Source organism: Capra hircus, chromosome 1 (genome assembly GCF_001704415.2).
Source record: "Capra hircus breed San Clemente chromosome 1, ASM170441v1, whole genome shotgun sequence".
Taxonomy (NCBI): Eukaryota; Metazoa; Chordata; class Mammalia; order Artiodactyla; family Bovidae; genus Capra; species Capra hircus.
The window spans coordinates 82,484,277-82,504,098 of record NC_030808.1 but is presented as its reverse complement, the minus strand read 5'-3'; the positions used below and the strand labels follow the sequence as shown (position 1 = coordinate 82,504,098).

The following is a 19,822-nucleotide window of genomic DNA, read 5'->3' as shown; positions in this document are numbered from 1 at the left end:
GTGATCCCTGGGAGACTGACTCAAGCCACTTCCTGCATTTCCCCCTGACCTCCACAGGAGGGAGGCAGGAACCCGCGCCTGGCGAAGCTTCCTGCTGAGCTGCTGAAGTGCTGGCTGTTTGCTCAGCTGTCACATCCAAGTCTCATCTTGTCTTGACTGACCCCATCTATACAGCCTTACCTGGGGTGTAAGGCTCTCCAGAGCTTCCTGTTAGCTTCTCTCAGGGTGGGGGGTGGAAGGGAGGGATCATTTGCCCATGAGAAGAACATCTTCCCTTCACTTTTCAGGTAGCTTTGAGTCCTGTCGTTTCTTCATTATTTAATCCCTCTCAGTTTTGTCTGTTATGGAGGAAATTTTCTGAGAGACTCTCATTCATTTCTCCAGAGTAAGGGTCTCCTAAGAAAAGGGGATCAGAGCTCCATTAAAAATGATAGTAAAGAGAATAGAGAGACTAACCTTAGTTCTGAGCAGAAAACACAGGCTTTTTTCCCCTGAGATAAGTTCTACCTCTGTTCAGAAGCTAGGCCAGGTCAGGCCTTTGTAGAATTATCACATGAAAAATATATAGAAAATTAGTAAGTTGTAAATTTGTGCAGAAAATAGACCAGAGATAACTAACTGCTCTGGTGAATATTATTGATGGTTTAAAAAATAGCTTTTGAAGTTTTTTGGCATATAGTAAAAAATTATACTTTTTCTGTCCTGCATGTCCCCCTTCACCAGGACTTTGGGTGTCCGGTGAAAGCAGGAAATCTGATAAAGGCCTACCTCGTGGATATTGTGGATTCAGTTCTAGACCACTACAATAAAGTGAATATCACAGGAAGCAAATCACACAATTTGCTTTTGGTTTCCTAGTGCATAAAAAAGTCATGTTTCCATGATACTGTGGTCTATTAAGTGTATAACAGCACCAAGTCTAAAAAAGTAATGCACATACCTTCATTAAAAAATACTTTATTGTTAAAAAATGCTAACCATCATCTGACAACACAGGGTTGCCACAAACCTTCAATCTGTAAAAAATACAGTATCTACAAAGAGCAATAAAATGAGGTATGCCTGTATAGCTGCAGTTGTCTCCCAGGGCCTCTCCTACAAGTAAGGGGACTGTACGTGGAGGCTGACATTGGCAGTGCTGAGTACCTTACTCTTCCTGAGACAGATTCCGGAAGTGAGAGTGGGCTGCAACTAGAAGAGAACTGGAAGAGTTGGGTGTGATGGCTGAGGGGTCAGGAAGCAGGGGTTGGAGCTGGACCGTGGGGATGGGTGAGGTGGGCGAAGGAGAGAAGAGTGTGTATTGTCCAGGGGGAGGATGGGCTGGGGAAGGAGACTCTCCAGGCTGGAGGTAGGGTGGCAGGGAGCCCATGTCTGAAGTTCCCAGAGGAATATCCGGGGCTCCTAGGGCCCTGGGTGAGGGCCCAGGAAAGAGTCCATGAATTCCACTTAAGGGTCCTTGTGTTCCATTCAGGTGTCCAGGGATTTGGCCTAAGGACCTGGAGGTTTGGTTCAGCAGACCAGGAATCTTGGCTCTGAATCCTTGCAGCCTGTTCGGAAGTCCAAAGCCAGTAGTTCTGGCTGAGACACTGGAGTTGGTCTCCAACAATCCAGAAGTCCTGTTTGGGAGCTTGTTCAGTGTGAGCAATGGAGAGATGCTGCCTGGGACAGCTGTGGCGGGTGGGGCCCGCTTGGCACAGAGGCTGGGCCCCACTACAAGCAGCAGGAAGCGCACCTTTCCTCGGAGCAGCTGTTGGAAGTTCAGGAAGATGGCACTGGGATCCTTGTGAGCTGTGGTCCTGCCCTGTGGAGGAAGCTGAGGGCAGAGGATGGGCCTGAGGCCAGAGACCTGGGCCAGATATCATGCCTGCCTGTCTACGTGGGGAAGATAAGGTGCCAGAACCCAGGCTTTGAGACTGGGAGGATGCACTCCTTAGCAGGTCAGCTCTTCCACTCTCAGGATTTCCAGAATTTTCTAAGGGGACTGAGTCAGAAAAGAAATATTCTCTAACTCCCTTGACTGGGGACTTACCTGGGTTCCTAGGAGGCCCTGCAGGGCCCCAAGGAGGAGACGGACCTGCCCAGAAAGCTGCACCAGGAGGGATGAGAGGCAAGTGGGGCCCAGCTGTCCCCGCGCTGCCATCACTGCCTCCAGCAGAAGGGTCGTGGTTCCCAGAACGTCCTGTGCTTTGGTCTGCTCCTGGGAAAGAGATGGAAGAGAGAAGCGGACAGCTTCAAAGGGTATTCGAATGGCGGGTGGGGAGCCTGTAAGAGCAGCCAGCAGAATGAATCATAGGAGCTGAGAATTGGACAGGACCTAGGTCCCACCCAGCACAGGAATTCCTTCAGTCTCCCGACAATTGGTCATCAGCCTCTGCTTGAATAACTCCAGTGTCCGGTAACCCAGCTGGCTCTTAACACGTAATTTCAGTAAGAAAAGCTCTTTTTATTTTTATTTTTTTCCCGTTCTTACATTATTCTGTAATCTGCCCTATTATAGCTTTTACCTCTTGGTTCTAGTGCTGCAAATCCAGTCTTCCTTCTACAGAATGTTAGGATCATATGATTTTTAAAAGCTTAACATCCTTAGATACGAGACCATCGTAAAAATGATAAAGATGAAGGGAAGGGACTTACTGATAAATGGCAGAACAGAATCTACAAGGATCACTAGCAATTGCCCCTCCTCCCTGGCCTGGTCCCCAGAAGACGTGAGGGAAGCAAGGGAATTCTAGGTGTCTTGAGGGCAGAAGAGCTGACCTGCTCAGCAGTACTCCCTTCTAGAAGGTTCTTCAGTCTCAGACTAAAGCAATCTGTGCTCTACCATGATGGCTACTCTTCTCCAACCCAATCACATGAGCTTTAGTATTTTTTTAAACCATTCCTCACATAACGTATTTTCTAACCTCTCACTGTTCAGGTTGCTTCGACATGCTAGTTGAATATGGGCCCCTGAGTAAATTAGCATGCATCTAAAAGAAGATAGCTAGTACTCAGTGCAGTAGTGTAAGTGTAGTCCACAGACACAGAGAACAAACCTGTGGATACCAAGGGGGAAATGGGGGGTGGGGCGAGCTCAGAGATTGGGATTAACACATATACACTATTGATACCATATATAAAATAGGTAACTAATGAGAACCTACTGTATAGCACAGGGAACTCTACTCAAAGATCTGTGGTGACCTAAAAGGTAAGAAGTCCAAAAACGGGATATGTATATGTACAGCTGATTCACTTTGCTGTACAAAGGAAACTAACACAACATTGTAAAGCAACTATACTCCAATAAAAATTTTTTTAAACATGCAGTCCACTCAGAATAGAGCTTTTTAGGAATGTTTCTACAAAGTGGATGTTAAACATCTAAAGCCACCTAGGATCTCTAGCTTTTTAAGTAGCTGCTGCTTCAGTAATATTACAATGCTAAGTTTGAGGCAATCCAACCCTCCAAGGTCTTTTTCATAGTAAGTTCTAGGGCTAAAAATTTATGTGAGGAAAGCAGGGGCACTGTGGCCTGAAAGTTGGAAGCAGATTTTATTCAGTTACTTCACACACATCCAGAGTTTTATATACATCTGTTATATACATCTTTGGTTTTGACCTAGCCTTTTAGCAATTTGAACCTTCATTCTGTCTTTTGTTATTTTAGCTGTGCCTCCCAGTTTTGTGTCATCAGAGGATGATAGATCCGTCTTGCTTCTTCACACCAACTTAAGGTTGAACAGATTAAGATGAATAAGTTCTGGGGGTCTAATATACAGTGATTACAGTTCATAATACTGAATTATGTGCACTTGAAATGTGCTGCTGCTGCTGCTAAGTCACTTAAGTCGTGTCTGACTCTGTGCGACCCCATAGATGGCAGCCCACCAGGCTCTTCTGTCCGTGGGATTCTCCAGGCAAGAACACTGGAGTGGGCTGCCATTTCCTTCTTCAATGTATGCATGCATGCATGCTAAGTTGCTTCAGTCGTGTCTGACTCTGTGCGACCCTATGGACAGCAGCTCACCAGGCTCCTCTGTCCATGGGATTCTCTAGGCAAGAATACTGGAAGGGGTTGCCATTTCCTTCTCCATAAAATGTGCTAAGAGAGTAGATTTTAAATGTTCTCACCACAAAAAAGAAATATTAGGGCTCCCCTGGTCATCCAGTGGTTAAGAATCCACCTGCCAATGCAGGGGACATGGGTTCGATCCCTGGTCCAGGCAGATCCTACATGCTGTGGGGCAACAAAGCCCATGAGCCACGACTACTGAGCTCCTGCTCTGGAGCCCTTGAGCTGCAGCTACCTAGGCCTGCATGCCCTAGAGCCCGTGCTCCACAACAAGAGAAGCCACCGCAATGAGAAGTCTGTGTACTGCAACTAGAGAGCAGCTCCTGCTCTCTGTAACTAGAGAAAAGACATGTAGCAAAGATGACGCAGTGCTGCCAAAAAAATAAATAAGAAATATTAATTACAAGATGTGATGCAGGTACTAGCTAATGTTAATCATTTCATGATATATGTATATTATATCAACACGTTGTATACTGCCTTAAACTTACACAATGTTATATGCCCATGATATCTCAATAAAGCTGAAAAAAGGGAAAAATCTGAATTTAAAGGTCAAGGAGGCCAATAGTATGCTACAAAATAAATCGACTACTGTTTCTTGCCTTAAAAAAAGAAAGGTTGAATGGAAATAGGTCAAAGGCATGGCCACAAGAGACCTCTATCAAGCTTTTCATGGTCAGCCTTGACTCTATTTAACATACTGGGCCACAAGCCATCATCTTGTCCAGAAGATATCCCCATAGTAGAATGTATATTGGGCTAGGGTGGCCAAGTTGAAGTGGAGCTCTTTTTAAAAGAGAGCTCAGAAAATTTGAAAAATCCATGGGAATCAGTAGGAAACAGATGAAAACAGGATTAGGGAAACCAAGGGAAAGGATGGCTTTCTTACCGTCTGGGTTTTCCATTCTCCCAAGCTGAAGTCCACAGCAGGCAGAAGGACAGGTGTGGACAAAGGGTTAACGTCTGGACACTGGCTCTGTTGAAAGAGATTGGTGGGGTGGTGGAGAGGGCACGTTATGGTGGCCCAATTACCAGGATAGGCTTCCATGCGTAATACAACCAGACCGGAGCTTTTAAGAGAGCATTTGATTATAAACCGTAATCTTTGTAAAGGGGTAGTAATCGGATCAGGGGGTGGTGGTGGTGGTCTTACTAAGACAATATTGGAAGGATAGTGATTGGACTGGGGAGTGAGAGGGAGTGGTGGGAGTGAGGGTATATCTCCAGTTAAGTGGGCAGAAGGGAGAGTGCTTGGGGATTCTCACCAGTCTGCTGTGAAGGACATGGGAGTCACGAAGCAGTTTATTTAGGAGTCGGGGGTCACAGGCAGGAGGAGCCGGGCTGGACAGAGTTATTCTTGCAGTTAGGAGAAGGATGACCACGAGGAGCAATTCTTAGATGAGGAGAGGTGAAGTTGAAAGGGGTGGATAAGGAAGAGATCATTGTCGTTTGGCAGTCCAGAAATTCCTATTTAGGACCCAGACCTGAAATCCAGGGAATCTGCTGCTCAGAGGCCTTATTCTGAGGTCGCCTCCCCCACATCCCGCCACCACAGCACATTTCCTGTCTCTTTTCCCTCTACCAGGTTCTGATTTGGCCCTAGTTCTCCCAAGGGTTTTCTTACCAGTCAGCTCCATTCTGGCCAGGCTGTCTGCTTGGAGTGGCTCCCTGAATGGGGCCTCTCCCCTGAATCCGTCCTGGGGCCATGGAGGCGGCTTGGGCTCTTGCACTTCTGGGCAGAGTGGGGCGGGGCACAGGTGGGGCACAGGTGGGCCAAGGAGGAGGAGGATTTAGAACCTATCCTGCAAGTGACAAGAATGATGAACAATTAATGGAGTTTCAAGGAAAAGAAACTCTGCCTGGCTAGGGGAATAGACCCGTTGGGAGGGTGTGAGATGCTGACCAGCCTAGAACTGCTAAAGCCCCAACTGCTCCAGTCATTCTGTGATTGTCCCAGACAGTGTCTCCTCTTCGTCAAAGTTCCTCAGTACCTCTGAGGTGGCGCCAGTGCCCCAGGCCCCCGCCAAGAGCAGCAGGACAGAATATGTACACACACATCTAACTACCTCAAAATCTGAGCAACCCTGCCTGTTTGGTTGGAGAAAACCTGGAATGGGGGTAGAGAATGGACGCACTGGGGCTCAAGCCTGGAGGAAAGATTGGAAATGGCTATAGGGCCAGGGCCAGGACCCGGAGCTAGCAAACATGTACAATTTGCTCAGGGGTAGCTTGGGGAGTGGGGTTGAGGAGAATTGGACCAAAATTAAACCGAACTACTAAAAGTCGGTGATTAAAAGATTGAGAAGATGATGTGGGAGAAATTAATCTCTCATTCTTTTTCTATCTACTCCGACACATAAAGCCTCTAGGGGTTTTTCTTTGGTTATTCAAGGAGAAGAGATGGGCTAACAGTTCTGGAACTTCCTTCCTGAAGCAAGTTGCCCAGGAATGAGCACCTGCTGGGTGAGCTGATGCCTGCCTTACAGAGCTTACCTCACCTTAGACACCCACCATATCGGTCTCATAGCCCTCACCTTCCTCCCTGCCCCCTCTGCAGACCCCTTCCGGTTCCTTTGCAGGACCCCCCACATGGCTTCCTTCTTCTTTCACAAGTTGTGCAAAGAGGCCTGCACCTGATTCAATATTGGGATTTCCTGTAGGTCTGTCAACATTCATGAGCCCTCCTCCCATTACCCTCTCCTTGTGCCCTGGCTTGCCTGGCCCAGCTTTCCCAGCCCCAGGATTCAGAACCTCTTAAGCTCATTAGGAATGACTGGGTATGAATGGGGGTTGAGGCTGTGTCCACCTCGCTGCCATGTTCCCTAAGTCCGAAAAGCACTTTCTTTCTTGTTTTCTCCCTGGGCTCATGTCCCCTTTCTTGAGGGCCAGCTAGGACTGTGCTGTATTCCACTAAGTCTGTTATCAGTCCCTCAGAACCCAGCACCCCACCCCCTACCCCTGCTCTGTCCTGCTCCTCCCATTCTGGGAAGGCCACACTCTTCTCGACAAAGGTCAGTGCCTGTAGGTTCCAGTTTGCCTACCCCTCCCCCAGCAGAGAGCCCAATTCCTCTTTCCTGTCCTTCCTACCCTCACTTAACTCCAAACCTGGCTTGTCACTCACCGGGTAGAGAAGGGCTCCAGGACTCAGGTCCAGAGCAGGCAGCACTCTGGGGAGCAGATAGGTAGGAAGACAGGTGGCTGTTGGGGCACTGCCTCTCTGGGGCACTGGGGTCACAAGCCTGCCCAGGCCAATTCTGCCCAATCAGAGAGCAGGGAGCCACTAGACATAAGCAATGGCCCCCGGAAGTGACGCTTTCTCCTCCCACCTGCGTAGGACTTGGAGCCCCTGCCTGGACCATGGTTCACTAACGGAGCCCAGCTTTCCCACTCACGCATACCACACGGAGGATTTGAATAGGGGGATCTGTGTCTTCCTAGGAGCTGGGAAATCTGGGAGATGGCTGGGGGAGAAGATGGGAGGGAAACAGTTTTTTTCCTAGGAGGAATCTGGCAGGACATTTTCACCCCTCAGGAAGAGGTACAGAGGTCTGGTTTTAGACTGGTGGGTCTCTCGGTCTCTGGCTGTCCAAATTTCTTTCCCCTAGACAACACACCTGCTGCTAAAATCTGTTAAGGCTCTTGCTTTCCTGCTTTCGTCACCAATAACACCCTGGGGGTCATGTCTTGTTCCTCCTTCGCCAGTGGGAATGTGGGTACTGCCTGTATTAGAGAAGACCCTGTCAGGGGTCAGCGTTTCCAGGAAGCAGTCTGGACAATTTGAGAGGACTTCAAGGTGAGGGGGTGCGTGTGCTGGATTAAGCCAGGTTCAGGTGCCCCTCTGTTGGGGCCCCATGGCTCTGATGGCTAAGCCCACTTATCTCTGTGCCAGGGCCCTCTTTGCCTGCCCTGTCTTTCTCTCTCTCCCATCTCCTACCACTCCACATGTGACAAGAGGAATAACCAGGCCCATGTGTCCCTGTCTTAGGAAAGACAGCTGCTGAACCTCCCCCGCAAATACCTCCTGCTGGCCCCCCTCTTCCACTGGCCTTGGCTCTAGTTCCTCTGCTTTCTCCTCAGCCCCACTCTCCCCACAGTCTGTCCTCAGGGGCCTCTGGGCCTGACCTTATTCCCACCTCCTCCCCCACCCCCCCCCCCACTTCATCCTCAGGCTCTCTCCTGCTCCTCCTCCCAAGGATGGGGCTCTCTGCTAAGGAGTATGGCCTAGATCCCGGAATTCTCCAGTTCAGCCAGACCAGATGCCTCCCAAGATTAAGAAGGAGGGTGCTGGGATGGTTGGGAGGATGGTGGGAATGTGGGGGTGGGAGGTGGCAGGGAGGCTGTCATGACCGGGAAAGTAAGACAAAAGAGGTTGTGGGTAGGGTGGAGAGGCAGAGGGTCCCGCAGGTGAAGGAAGAGGGTGGGGAAGTGTGTCAGGCTGGGGAGGAGGATGGTTGGATGGGCCTGAGCACAGGTAATAGTAGGGAGAGAAATGCTGTCAGCAGACAGAAAGGGGATACCATCTGTTTCTGGCGAAGTTCCTATCCCAGGGACAGAGGAAAGAGGAGAGATCTCAGAGGGGATGTAGGGACACAGGCTGGGCAATGAGAGTGGTGTGGGGATTGAGCGGTGCTGTGGGCCCAGAGACAGGCGAAGATGAGTTGATGGGCCCGTCCTGCCCGTTGTCATCCTTAAAGACAATTCTTCATCCTTCCGGCAGGAACTCAATCCTAGCGCAGTGGCCGGCCCAGGCCTCAGGCCGTCTCTGCCCCTCCGTGGCCTGGGGCTCCCGTCCCGGGCCGGACAAGCACCTCCTGGTCCAGTTGCCCCGTGGACGCCGGCAGCGGGTGGGTGGTGGTGGGGGCTCCAGATCCGCCTCTCCTCCCCGCTTTGCGCCCCCTGGTCCCTCCCCTCCCCCTATCCCCTCCGCTCCCCCTTCCCCTACAGCCCCTCCCTCCTCCCCTGCCCGGTTCCAGCCCCTCCCTCCCCTCCCCCACTCGCGATCCGGGCCGCTGCTGCTGGGCCGGACCCCCCGGGCTCAGCCCGGCCCCTCGCCGAGCCGCCGCCGCCGCCCCGTTTGCTGAGGAGGAGGCCCCCGGCCGGGGCGCCGGGCGCGGGGCATAAAACGGGCCAGAGCCGGCGCCTGGGGCACTAGAGCCGCGTACGGCCCGGGTCAGCGCCCGCCCGCCCGCGCTCCTCCCGGCCGCTCCTCCCGCCCCGCCCGGCCCGGCGCCGACTCCGCGGCCGCCCGACGAGCCCCTCACCGCACCGCTCGGGCCCTGGCCCCGGCCCCCTCCAGCCGCACCGCCCCCGGCCCGGCCCTCCTCGCGTCTCCCTCCTCCCTCTGTTGCTCCCTCCTCCCTCCCGCCTCCCCAGCTGTCCCGTTCGCGTCATGCCGAGCCTCCCGGCCCCGCCGGCCCCGCTGCTGCTCCTCGGGCTGCTGCTGCTCGGCTCCCGGCCGGCCCGCGGCGCCGGCCCCGAGCACCCCGCGCTGCCTATCCGGCCCGAGAAGGAGCCGCTGCCCATTCGGGGAGCAGCAGGTAGGTGGGCGCCCCGGGGGAGGCGCGGGCGGGGAGTCCGGCTCGGGGCAAGTCTGCGCCCGCCCGGAGGGGGCGCAGGGCGCAGGTGGCTCGGCGCGGCGGGCGGCCCGGTGGGGTGCCCAGGGACCCGGGGCCCGGCCCGCAGCGCCCGGGGCGGGCACACGGCAGGAGCGGGACAGCGGCCGCCAGCCAAGCCCGTCCCCGCAGGCTGCTCCTTCGGCGGGAAGGTCTATGCCTTGGACGAGACGTGGCACCCGGACCTGGGGGAGCCCTTCGGGGTGATGCGCTGCGTGCTGTGCGCCTGCGAGGCGGTGAGTGGACCCAATGGCTGTGGCCGGGGGCCCTGTGGGTCGGGGAGCGCTGAGGTCTTGGGACGTCGGATGGACCCGGAGCTGCTGAAGAGAAAGAAGCCAGTCTGCAGATATTTGGGATAATTTTTTTGGCGGAGGAGGCACGAGGGAGGATAGAGGAGAGGAAGCGCCCCCTTCAAGTCTCAGGTGTTGCCTATTATTGATCGTCCACTATGTGTCAGGCTCTTAGCCAACTCCATTTCATCTCTCACTTAACTCCTAGTACAGCCGCGTTAGACAGAGAGTATCATTGCTCCCGTTTTTCAGACAGGGACCGCACAGCCCAGAGAGGTTAAGTAACTTGTCTAGAGTCACGCAGCTTGTAGGTAGCAAAGCACTCTTGACTCCGTGGGCCGACCTTGACCTTGTCCGATGCCTTCCCGGCTTGCCTTTGATTCTCAACAATTGATGTCTTGCCCTCACTCGGCTTTCCGTCTTCTCTGTGAGCAGCCTCAGTGGGGTCGCCGCGCAAGGGGCGCAGGCAGGGTCAGCTGCAAGAACATCAAGCCCGAGTGCCCAACCCTGGCGTGTGGGCAGCCGCGCCAGCTGCCTGGACACTGCTGCCAGACTTGCCCCCAGGGTAAGGCCGGCTTCGCGGAGAGGGGAGGGCGGCAGGGCCGAGATGCGTGGCTGCGCGGAATGGAACGGTCAACTGGCCCTCTCCTTGCCCACCCGAAACACGTGTCCCCCACCCCCGGTGCAGAGCACAGCAGTTCGGAAAAGCAGCCGACGGGCCTGGCCTTCGAGTATCCACGCGACCCAGAGCACCGAAGCTACAGCGACCGTGGGGAGCCAGGAGCTGAGGATCGGGGGCGTGGAGACGGCCACACAGGTAGGCAGGGGCCGGGTAGGAACTGGGGTTGTGACAGGCGCCGGGCCGCAGCAGCGGATGACGAACTAGGGACATCTTCCTCCCCTCGCAGACTTCGTGGCGCTGCTGACAGGGCCAAGGTCGCAAGCGGTGGCGCGGGCTCGAGTGTCGCTGCAGCGCTCCAGTCTGCGGTTCTCCATCTCCTACCGGCGGTGAGAAAGAGGAAGGAGGGAGGAGGGGTCAGCCCGGGGCCAGGGAGGGAGAATTTGGAGAGGCTGGAGCAGCGCTTCTGGCCCAGGCTCAGAGCCGGTGCTCAAGGGATGCTCATTACCAGGCTGGACCGCCCTACCCGAATCCGCTTCTCTGACTCCACTGGCAGCATCCTGTTTGAACACCCTGCAGCGCCCACCCAAGATGGCCTGGTGAGATGATGCCATTTATGAGTACTTATCCCATCTGGGCGCTATGCTGAGAGCATGCTCTACATTGCCTCCTTGGGTCCTCACAACAGCCCAGTGGGAGAGAGGCACTGACATTATGATGCCCATTTTACAGATGAGGGAACTGAGGCTCAGTAGCAGAATGTGATTTGTTCAAGGTCATACAACTAGCTGGTGGAGGATCTGGGATTTGAACCCTGGCATCTGGTTCCAGGGCCCTTTCTTACACGTCCTAGGAGAGCCTGGGGACAGCTTCCCCTATTCCTTTCTCACCAGACATGGGCCTCTCAGCAGGCATGTCCTGTATACTGAGAGGGCCTTCTTGTCTCTCCACTCCAGGTCTGCGGGGTGTGGCGGGCAGTGCCTCGGTTGTCCCTGCGACTCCTTAGGGCAGAACAGCTGTATGTGGCACTTGTGACACCCACTCACCCTTCAGGGGAGGTCTGGGGACCTCTCATTCGGCACCGGGCCCTGGCTGCAGGTGAGGGGAGCCAATCACTCCTGGACATGAAGTTCAGAGTCTTCTTGGCCCCCCGAGAAATGGAGTGAGCTGAGGGGGGCACTTTCTGATGGGCTCTCGTGGTCCTTTTTTCCCCAGAGACCTTCAGTGCCATCCTGACCCTGGAAGGCCCCCCACAGCCAGGCATAGGGGGCATCGCCCTACTCACTCTCAGTGACACAGAGGACTCCTTGCACTTTCTGCTGCTCTTCCGTGGGCTCCTGGAGTCCAGGAGTGGGGGTAAGCGGGATGGGGGCAGACACGTGAAGAGGGTAGGGAGAGCACCCATCTTTCAGAGGTTCCATGTGTGCGGCTATTGCAGGACCAGCCCAGGTTCCCCTGTGGCTCCGGATTCTACACCAGGGGAAGCTACTGCGAGAGCTGCAAGCCAATGCCTCAGCCCAGGTGAGTGAGGGTCTGGCTCTAACTGCCGCCTGCTCTAGCCTCTTGCTGTGCCCACCGCACCCTCCTCTGCCCCCAGGAACCGGGCTTTGCTGAAGTGCTGCCCAACCTGACAGCCCAGGAGATGGACTGGCTGGTGCTGGGGGAGCTGCAGATGGCCCTGGAGAGGGCAAGTGGGCCAGGGCTACGCATCAGTGGACACATTGCAGCCAGGCAGAGCTGCGATGGTGAGGCAGGGTGAAGCCGGGCACCCCGGGCACACACAGTGAGAGGCACAGCAAAGTGCCAGAGGAGGGGCCAGGGTGGGTACAGGAGGGATCCTGGGGGCTGGGGTGTGAATGGCCGTGGGGCAAGCCTGCGTCCACCTGTCCCTCCCCTTTGCAGTCCTGCAAAGTGTCCTTTGCGGGGCGGATGCCCTGATCCCAGTTCAGACGGGTGCAGCGGGCTCAGCCAGCCTTACACTGCTAGGAAACGGCTCCCTGATCTACCAAGTAAGAGTCAGGGGTGGGGCAGGGGCGGTGCAGGAGGTGAGAAGGCAGCAGGGCAGGGCGGGGCTTTAGACTACAAAGGTTCAGGGCCCAGCCCTTCTCTGCTACTCTCATTTGCCCTCCCCACTCCTGCCCTCCAGGTACAGGTGGTAGGTACAGGCAGTGAGGTGGTGGCCATGACGCTGGAGACCAAGCCTCAGCGGAGGAACCAGCACACTGTCCTCTGCCACATGGTTGGACTCCAGCCGGGAGGACACAGGGTGAGTGCTTCAGGAAGACCAGGGCCGCAGGGCCCAGGCAGCAGAGTTGACAGTGCTGGGGGGCCGTGGGAAGCCTGTTGGATGAACAGGGATGTTTGGCATTATTCACTCACTTGCAGTCTCTCTCACTGATGCATTGATTCACTGGACTCATTTTTTAGTGAGCCTTGGGCTAAGGACTGCAGTACAAAGAAAATCAGATGTGGCTCCTGTCTTCAGGAAGCTTGTATCCAGTGGAAGGAGTTACATAGGGAGGCCAGTGCAGCAGATCATATAATATTAAACATAATAGCGATGACTGCCATTTATTATTGATCCTTTCTAGATGCCACAAACTGCACTGGTTGCCTTGCTTACATTATTTTTGGCCCTCACATTACTCATCTAACAGATGATGAAGAGAAGGATCAGAGAGCTTAAATAATTCCTCAAGATGGGTTGCATGGGTAGGAAGTAGCAGAGAAAGGTCTTGAACCTGGGCCTGCCAGTTCTTAGCCAGTGTTACTGGTGCATGGCAGTGTGTATGGGTTTAGTAGGGATGCACAGCAGCATGGAAAGGGTTCAGAATCTTGGGCTTGTGTGAAAGCTGAGGAGGGTTCATCCGGGGCCTGGCAGGCTGCAGTTAGGGCTCACTCTTCCCTGCCCTCTCAGGCCGTGGGTATCTGCCCTGGGCTGGGTGCCCGGGGGGCTCATATGCTGCTGCAGAATGAGCTGTTCCTGAACGTGGGCACCAAGGACTTCCCAGATGGAGAGCTGCGGGGCCACGTGGCCGCCCTGCCCTACAGTGGGCACAGCGCCCGCCATGACAGTGAGTGCTCCAGGGGTCTGCCCCCACCTTTGGTGTCCTCTAATTCAAGCATGTGAGGGATGGTGCGAGAGGGCCAGAGCCTGGCACTTCTTTCTCTGCACCTGAGCTCCAGGTGGCATCTGGAGAAGGTGAGGATGTTCAGGGTGGCCCTGCCGGGAAATGGTCCCTCTCACCACAATGCAGGCCTCTGCCTTGCTGCTTCCCCAGCCCTGGGCCTGTGGACAGTGCCTGCTAGTTTGTGGAGTCTGTGCCGAGGGAGATGGGAGTTAAGCCGCTGCTCTCAGCCATCTTCTCATCAGTCATCTCTCCTCTGTCTGGATCCAGCACTGCCTGTGCCCCTGGCAGGAGCCCTGGTGTTGCCCCCGGTGCAGAGCCAGGCAGCAGGGCACGCCTGGCTCTCCCTGGACACCCACTGTCATCTACACTATGAAGTGCTGCTGGCAGGGCTTGGTGGCTCAGAGCAGGGCACCATCACTGCCCACCTCCTCGGGCCTCCTGGAATGCCGGGGCCCCGGCGGCTGCTGAAGGGATTCTACGGCCCGGAGGTGAGGAGGTGTTGGTGCGAGGCAGTTTGGAAAATAGCTGCTTTTTAGCATGAAAGGCTCTGTGGGCCTGGGCAGGGGAAACAGAGAGCAGGCAAGCCTCAGGAGTCAGACAGACCTGGGTACGAATCTGGTTCAGCCTTTTAGTATCCTTTTATCCACCTGTGTCCTACTCTGCTGGGATCTCGTGGGTAGTTTGTAATGTCCTGGACCTCCAAGGGGTGGGTGGGAAGGACCAAGCCCCCGACATGGGCTGGGTTGCTGTAGACCTGGGGCTTCTGAGCTCTGCACCATTGCTGATGGGCTTGCTTCTCTGGAGACCTTACTTAACTTCCCTGGGTCTCAGTTTCCTTACCTGAGAAACTGGGAATGGCAGGCTTAGTCCGAGAGTGCCTTGTTCTGTCCCCTCTTCTGTCTGCTGCCAGGCCCAGGGTGTCGTGAAGGACCTGGAGCCCGAGCTGCTGCGGCACCTGGCTCAGGGCTCTGCCTCCCTGCTGATCACCACCAAGGGGAGCCCCCAAGGGGAGCTGCGAGGGCAGGTAGGGAGGCAGTGCGGGCCGGTTGGGATGGGTCAGATTTGGGTGAGTACTGTGGTGCTCTTTGTTAGCCACTTGCCCTCTCCGAACCCTGGGGGCGGTAGAATTGCACACACTCCCTACCTCGCTGAGAGGATGAAGCCAGACTAGGTACTTAATGAGGCAAGAAGCTGACCACCTGTTCTTGGTGGCTGGGATGAGTGCTGTGGCTAAGAGCATCCTTCTGGGGCACAGTGGGTGCTCTGGATGTCTTGGCTGCCACTGGTGGAGATGCAAGAGGGAGCCTGGGTGCTGCCTCAACCTGCCTCTCCTCTCAGGTGCACATTGCCAACCAATGTGAGGTGGGCGGCCTGCGGCTGGCGGCAGCAGGGGACAAAGAAGTGCAGGTGCCTGGGGCTCTGGAGGCGGTGGCGGCCATGGTGGCCCCACTGCCCGCTGTGCCGGGCCCAGACACCCCAGCGCCAGCCAGACCAGGTGGCCCCGGTCGGCTCCGAGACCCCAACACCTGCTTCTTCGAGGGGCAGCAGCGCCCCCACGGGGCTCGCTGGGCTCCTAACTATGACCCGCTCTGCTCGCTCTGCACCTGCCAGGTAGGAGGCCCCGGAAGGGCGCACTGGGGCCTGGGTTCTGGAGCCCCGGAACCAACCCTCAATCTCTCCCTGCAGAGACGCACGGTGATTTGTGACCCCGTGGTGTGCCCGCCTCCCAGCTGTCCAAGCCCAGTGCAGGCGCCGGGCCAGTGCTGCCCTGTGTGCCCGGGTGAGTGCCCTGCAGGAGTGGAGAGGCCATGGAGGGGCCACCATGGGGGGCGGTGAGGCCTCTGGGGAGGGAAGCAAGAAGGGGGCCATCCTCTGCCTTCATTATTTCTTTGGATCAACAGAGAAACAAGATGTCAAAGACCTCCCGGGGCTGCCAAGGAACAGGGACCCTGGCGAGGGTGAGCTGGAAGTGTGTGAATACAGGGGTGGGGAGTCAAGCGGAGCTGCTGGGTAGGATTGAGGGGGAGTGGGAGGGGGAGTGTATTTCCTGGGATGGAGGTGGTTGAGGGGCACAGGTTACAACTGACACCTGAGAGGCTTCATTAAAGTCCTTGGCCCACAAGTGGGCCCTGGGGTTAGACCACTGTGGGGTTGGCCTGAAGCTCAAGCCTGGGTTGTGGACCTAGGTAATGAACTCAGCACTAATGGCGCTGGGCACTGTCTCCCACCAGGCTGCTATTTTGATGGTGACCGGAGCTGGCGGGCAGCAGGCACCCGGTGGCACCCTGTCGTGCCCCCATTTGGCTTAATTAAGTGTGCTGTCTGCACCTGCAAGGTATGGCAGCCCAGCTTTCTCTGATGCTGGAACCCCTAAGATCTTCAGAGTGGGAGAGGGGGCTTCTGGGAGAGGAAAGCCCAGTCTTGGTGGTCAAAATAATAGGAGAAGTCCTTTGCACAATCTTTTCAGAGGGTGGCCACACCATGGGACTTGGGCTTCCCTGGTGGCTCAGATGGTAAAGAATCTGCCTGCAATGCAGGAGATCTGAGTTTGATCCCTGGGTCAGGGAGATCCCCTGGAGAAGGGAATGGTAGCCCACTCCAGTATTCTTTCCTGGAAAATCCCATGGACAAAGGATCCTGGCAGGCTACAGTCCATGGGGTCGCAAAGAGTTGGACACGACTGAGCAACTAAGCATAGACAGCACACACACCACGTGACTTGCAGGACCCCAGACGGAACGTGGACCCATGGCAGGAAAGTGCCGAGTCCTAACCACCAGGCCACAGGGAACTCTCAGTCCCTGGGCTTTGAGAGTTGGCTTCCTGTAGGAAAAGGGCAAGGGCTGATTTGGGTGAATCCTGGCTCTCCCAGCTGACTAGCTCCACGTAACCCTGGGCACTTTCTGTATGTCCCTGAGTCTTACTTTGCTCGCCCAGAAGCAGAGATGGTTGCACCTACCTTGCAGAGCTACAGTGAAGATTTGAGTTCAGGTTAAAGCCCCAGGCTTCCCAGATGGCACTAGGAGTAAAGAACCCGCCTGCCAGTGCAGGAGATGCAAGAGATGCAGATTTGATCTCTGGGTGGGGAAGATCCCTTGGAGCAGGAAATGGCAACCTATTTCAGTATTCTTGCCTGGAAAATCCCATGGACAGAGGAACCTGGAGGGCTACAGTCCATAGGGTTCCAAAGAGTCAGACATGACTGAAGCCAATTGGCATGCATGTAAAACCGCAGTCCAAGCCCTCTGGGCTTCCCTGGTAGCTCAGCTGGTAAAGAATCTGCCTGCAGTGCAGGAGACGCTGGTTCGATTCCTGGCTTGGGAAGATCCCCTGGAGAAGGGACAGGCTACGCACTCCAGTGTTCCTGGGCCTCCCTTGTGGCTCAGCTCATAAAGAATCCACCTATAATGAGGGAGACCTGGGTTCAATCCCTGGGTTGGGAAGATCCTCTGGAGAAGGGAAAGGCTACCCACTCCAGTATTCTGGTCAGGAGAATTTCATGGACTGTATAGTCCATGGGGTCGCAAAGAGTTGGACACGACCGAGCAACTTTCACTACAAGACCTCTGAGTGAAAAAGGTCACACGTCTGAGGTATACGAAAAGGAAAGGAGGAGGCAGAAGGCTTGCGTGTTCTGCCTTTCTCCTGACACCCTTCACTCCATGGATCCCTGCAGGGGGGCACCGGGGAGGTGCACTGTGAGAAGGTGCAGTGTCCCCGGCTGGCCTGTGCCCAGCCCGTCCGTGCCAACCCCACTGACTGCTGCAAGCAGTGTCCAGGTAAGGAGGACAGGGGCACCGGGGCCTCTAGGGGCAGATGAGGCTCTTCATGCCTTGTCCTGGGTGGGGCGGATGCGTGGCGAGGGGATGCCTTTTGAAGGTGGAGGGAAGGGATGTCTTAGCTAATTCAGCATTTACCCAGCGCTGCTCTCTGCCTAGCCTGAAGTTAGGGATCTACATGCAGCAGAAGAATGTGCATGTGTTAGTGGGCTGTGATGGAATCCAGTTCCTGTCCTACCCACCCATCCATCCACCCACCCATGCACCCACCCCCCCACCCATCCACCCATCCATCCATACAAATTTATTACCTACTAAGTGCCAGAAACTGCTAGGTGACAAATATGGCCTGGATGGCCCTCACAGAGCTCACATCTACTGATCTATTTCTCCTTACCTCCTCTCCCTGCCAACAGTGGGGTCAGGGGCCCACCCCCAACTGGGGGACCCCATGCAGGCTGATGGGCCCCGAGGCTGCCGTTTTGCAGGGCAGTGGTTCCCAGAGAGCCAGAGCTGGCACCCTTCAGTGCCCCCCTTTGGGGAGATGAGCTGTATTACCTGCAGATGTGGGGTGAGTGGGGGTTTATGTGAGGTAGGCGTTGTGGACCTGGCCTGGGGGAGCGGAACTTCCCAGGGAGGGCAGGCTCCTGGGGGGCGGGCTTCCCCTAGGAGGCTGAAGGTCACTGTGCCCCGGCACCTCTGGGGACCCTCAGGATCTGGTCTGTCCTGCACCAGGCAGGGGTGCCCCACTGTGAGCGGGATGACTGTTCACCACCACTGTCCTGCGGCCCAGGGAAGGAGAGCCGCTGCTGCTCCCACTGCACACCCCGGCGGCGGCGTAAGTGCGGGGTCCGGGAAGCCTGGGGAGGGGAGGGAGCACTGGCCATGTGCCAGGCGCAGTGCCCTCTGCTGCACAAGTGTGGTCCTGTCCCCTCCCACAGCAACCTTGTAGGCTTGGTCTCCATTGCCTTTTCTTCACCAAGGAATTTGCTGACCCTCAAAGGGATCAGGCAACTAGGCTAAAGTCACACAGCTGGTGTGTGCTGACTTGCTTCAAGAATTCTGACCTTTCTGAGATCAGAACAGGGAAGCTCCACTGTGTCCTCTGTGTCCCCCCACCCCCTTGTTCCTCTTCCAAACTTCACTCCCTCCTGTCTCCCAGCAGCCCCAGAGACCAGGACAGTCCCAGAGCTTGGGAAAGAAGATGAAGGCTCCTAGGGAGCAGCCAGAAGGCCGTATGACCAAGAGGATGGGGCCTGGGCCGAGGGAAGGAGGGGCACCGAGGACCTCATATTCTCCTGCGGGAAACCCAGTGCCTTTGGCCCCTCTCTTCTGCCTCTTCCCCCTCCCCCACTACCTCTGGGAACCACAACTGCACACGGGGGAGGGGCAGCCAGGGCAGACCAAGGCCATGTCCGTTCCAACTCTGGCCTTGTCACCCTCCGGCCCCTGCCTTGGAAGCCCAACCCCTTTCCTTCTGTACATACTGTCACTGGCTTGTTGGGATTTTTAATTTATCCTCACTCAGCACCAAGGGTCCCCGCCCCCTCCACACTTCACTCCTGCTGCCCCTGAGCTGAGCAGAGTCATTATTGGAGATTTTTGTATTTATTAAAACTTTTTTTTTCCAGTCTTTGAGCTAATGGTTGTTTCTTTGTGACCAGGGGCCTAAGTGGGCCCCAGTGGAGAATGGTCTGAGGGGCGGTAGGGAGAGAGAGGGGCACTGGCTCCACGGGCTTCGCTCTACCTTTGGGGAGCAGGAAAAGACACAATAGCCGGTGTAGGATTAGATCCTGCAGAGCGGCCTAGGCTGTCTTTGAGATGGAATAGAGCTTCAAGAATCAGGCCACTGGGAGCGGTGTTTGGACACTAGTTTCCGCTGACCTGCCCAGGCCAGCATTTTTGCAAGTGGTTTAGTGTCTCAGCCCTGGAGGAGGACATGGCAACCCATTCCAGTATTTTGCCTGGAGCATCCCATGGACAGAGGAGTCTGGCAGCTACAGTTCCTGGATTCACAAAGAGTCAGATACGACTGAAGCAACTTAGCATGCACGCACGCATGGTGTCTCAAAATAGGTGCTGGCAGGATTTACAGTTGTTACCCTGGGGTCAGTCAGGCCTTCTACTTTGCAGCAAGTTTGACTGAGCCTCTGAGCTTCTCCAGCAGAAAAAGACAGAAGGTAATACACAGGGACCCTAACCAGAGGAAAAACTGGGGTGGTTCTGATACACCTGGTTTTTGAAGAGAAAACTCTTTCACATACAATCCTCCTCTTTGAGAATCACCTTTCTGCGTTCTCTAGTGACTCCCCTGGGCTATCTTTTAGCATCAGA

The 19,822-nt window shown here is 55.4% G+C and overlaps 2 protein-coding genes across 5 annotated transcripts; one reads left to right on the top strand and one right to left on the bottom strand.

The window, feature by feature from the left end:
• On the bottom strand, positions 944-7,725 carry THPO (thrombopoietin). 3 transcript variants are annotated; one of them, XM_005675181.3, is made up of 7 exons: positions 7,672-7,725; positions 7,179-7,224; positions 5,682-5,859; positions 5,323-5,450; positions 4,947-5,033; positions 2,030-2,197; positions 944-1,813 (listed from the first exon to the last, which is right to left on the bottom strand). In XM_005675181.3, exons 3-7 carry the CDS (start codon positions 5,692-5,694, stop codon positions 1,148-1,150), a joined length of 1,062 nt encoding a protein of 353 aa, XP_005675238.1. In that variant the 5' UTR covers positions 5,695-5,859; positions 7,179-7,224; positions 7,672-7,725; the 3' UTR covers positions 944-1,147. The 3 variants fall into 3 exon arrangements, with proteins under 3 accessions (XP_005675238.1, XP_005675239.1, XP_005675240.1); XM_005675182.3 differs by lacking the exon at positions 7,672-7,725 and having other exon boundaries at positions 950-1,801; positions 7,179-7,265; XM_005675183.3 differs by lacking the exon at positions 7,672-7,725 and having other exon boundaries at positions 1,233-1,796; positions 7,179-7,265.
• On the top strand, positions 9,010-19,125 carry CHRD (chordin). 2 transcript variants are annotated; one of them, XM_018047097.1, is made up of 23 exons: positions 9,010-9,594; positions 9,802-9,905; positions 10,395-10,524; positions 10,648-10,776; positions 10,868-10,967; positions 11,090-11,177; positions 11,535-11,676; positions 11,794-11,934; positions 12,017-12,099; positions 12,176-12,323; positions 12,481-12,587; positions 12,725-12,844; positions 13,496-13,652; positions 13,977-14,197; positions 14,620-14,733; positions 15,048-15,320; positions 15,396-15,489; positions 15,611-15,667; positions 15,941-16,044; positions 17,386-17,488; positions 17,905-18,059; positions 18,224-18,326; positions 18,654-19,125. In XM_018047097.1, exons 1-23 carry the CDS (start codon positions 9,447-9,449, stop codon positions 18,704-18,706), a joined length of 2,874 nt encoding a protein of 957 aa, XP_017902586.1. In that variant the 5' UTR covers positions 9,010-9,446; the 3' UTR covers positions 18,707-19,125. The 2 variants fall into 2 exon arrangements, with proteins under 2 accessions (XP_017902586.1, XP_017902582.1); XM_018047093.1 differs by having other exon boundaries at positions 18,651-19,125.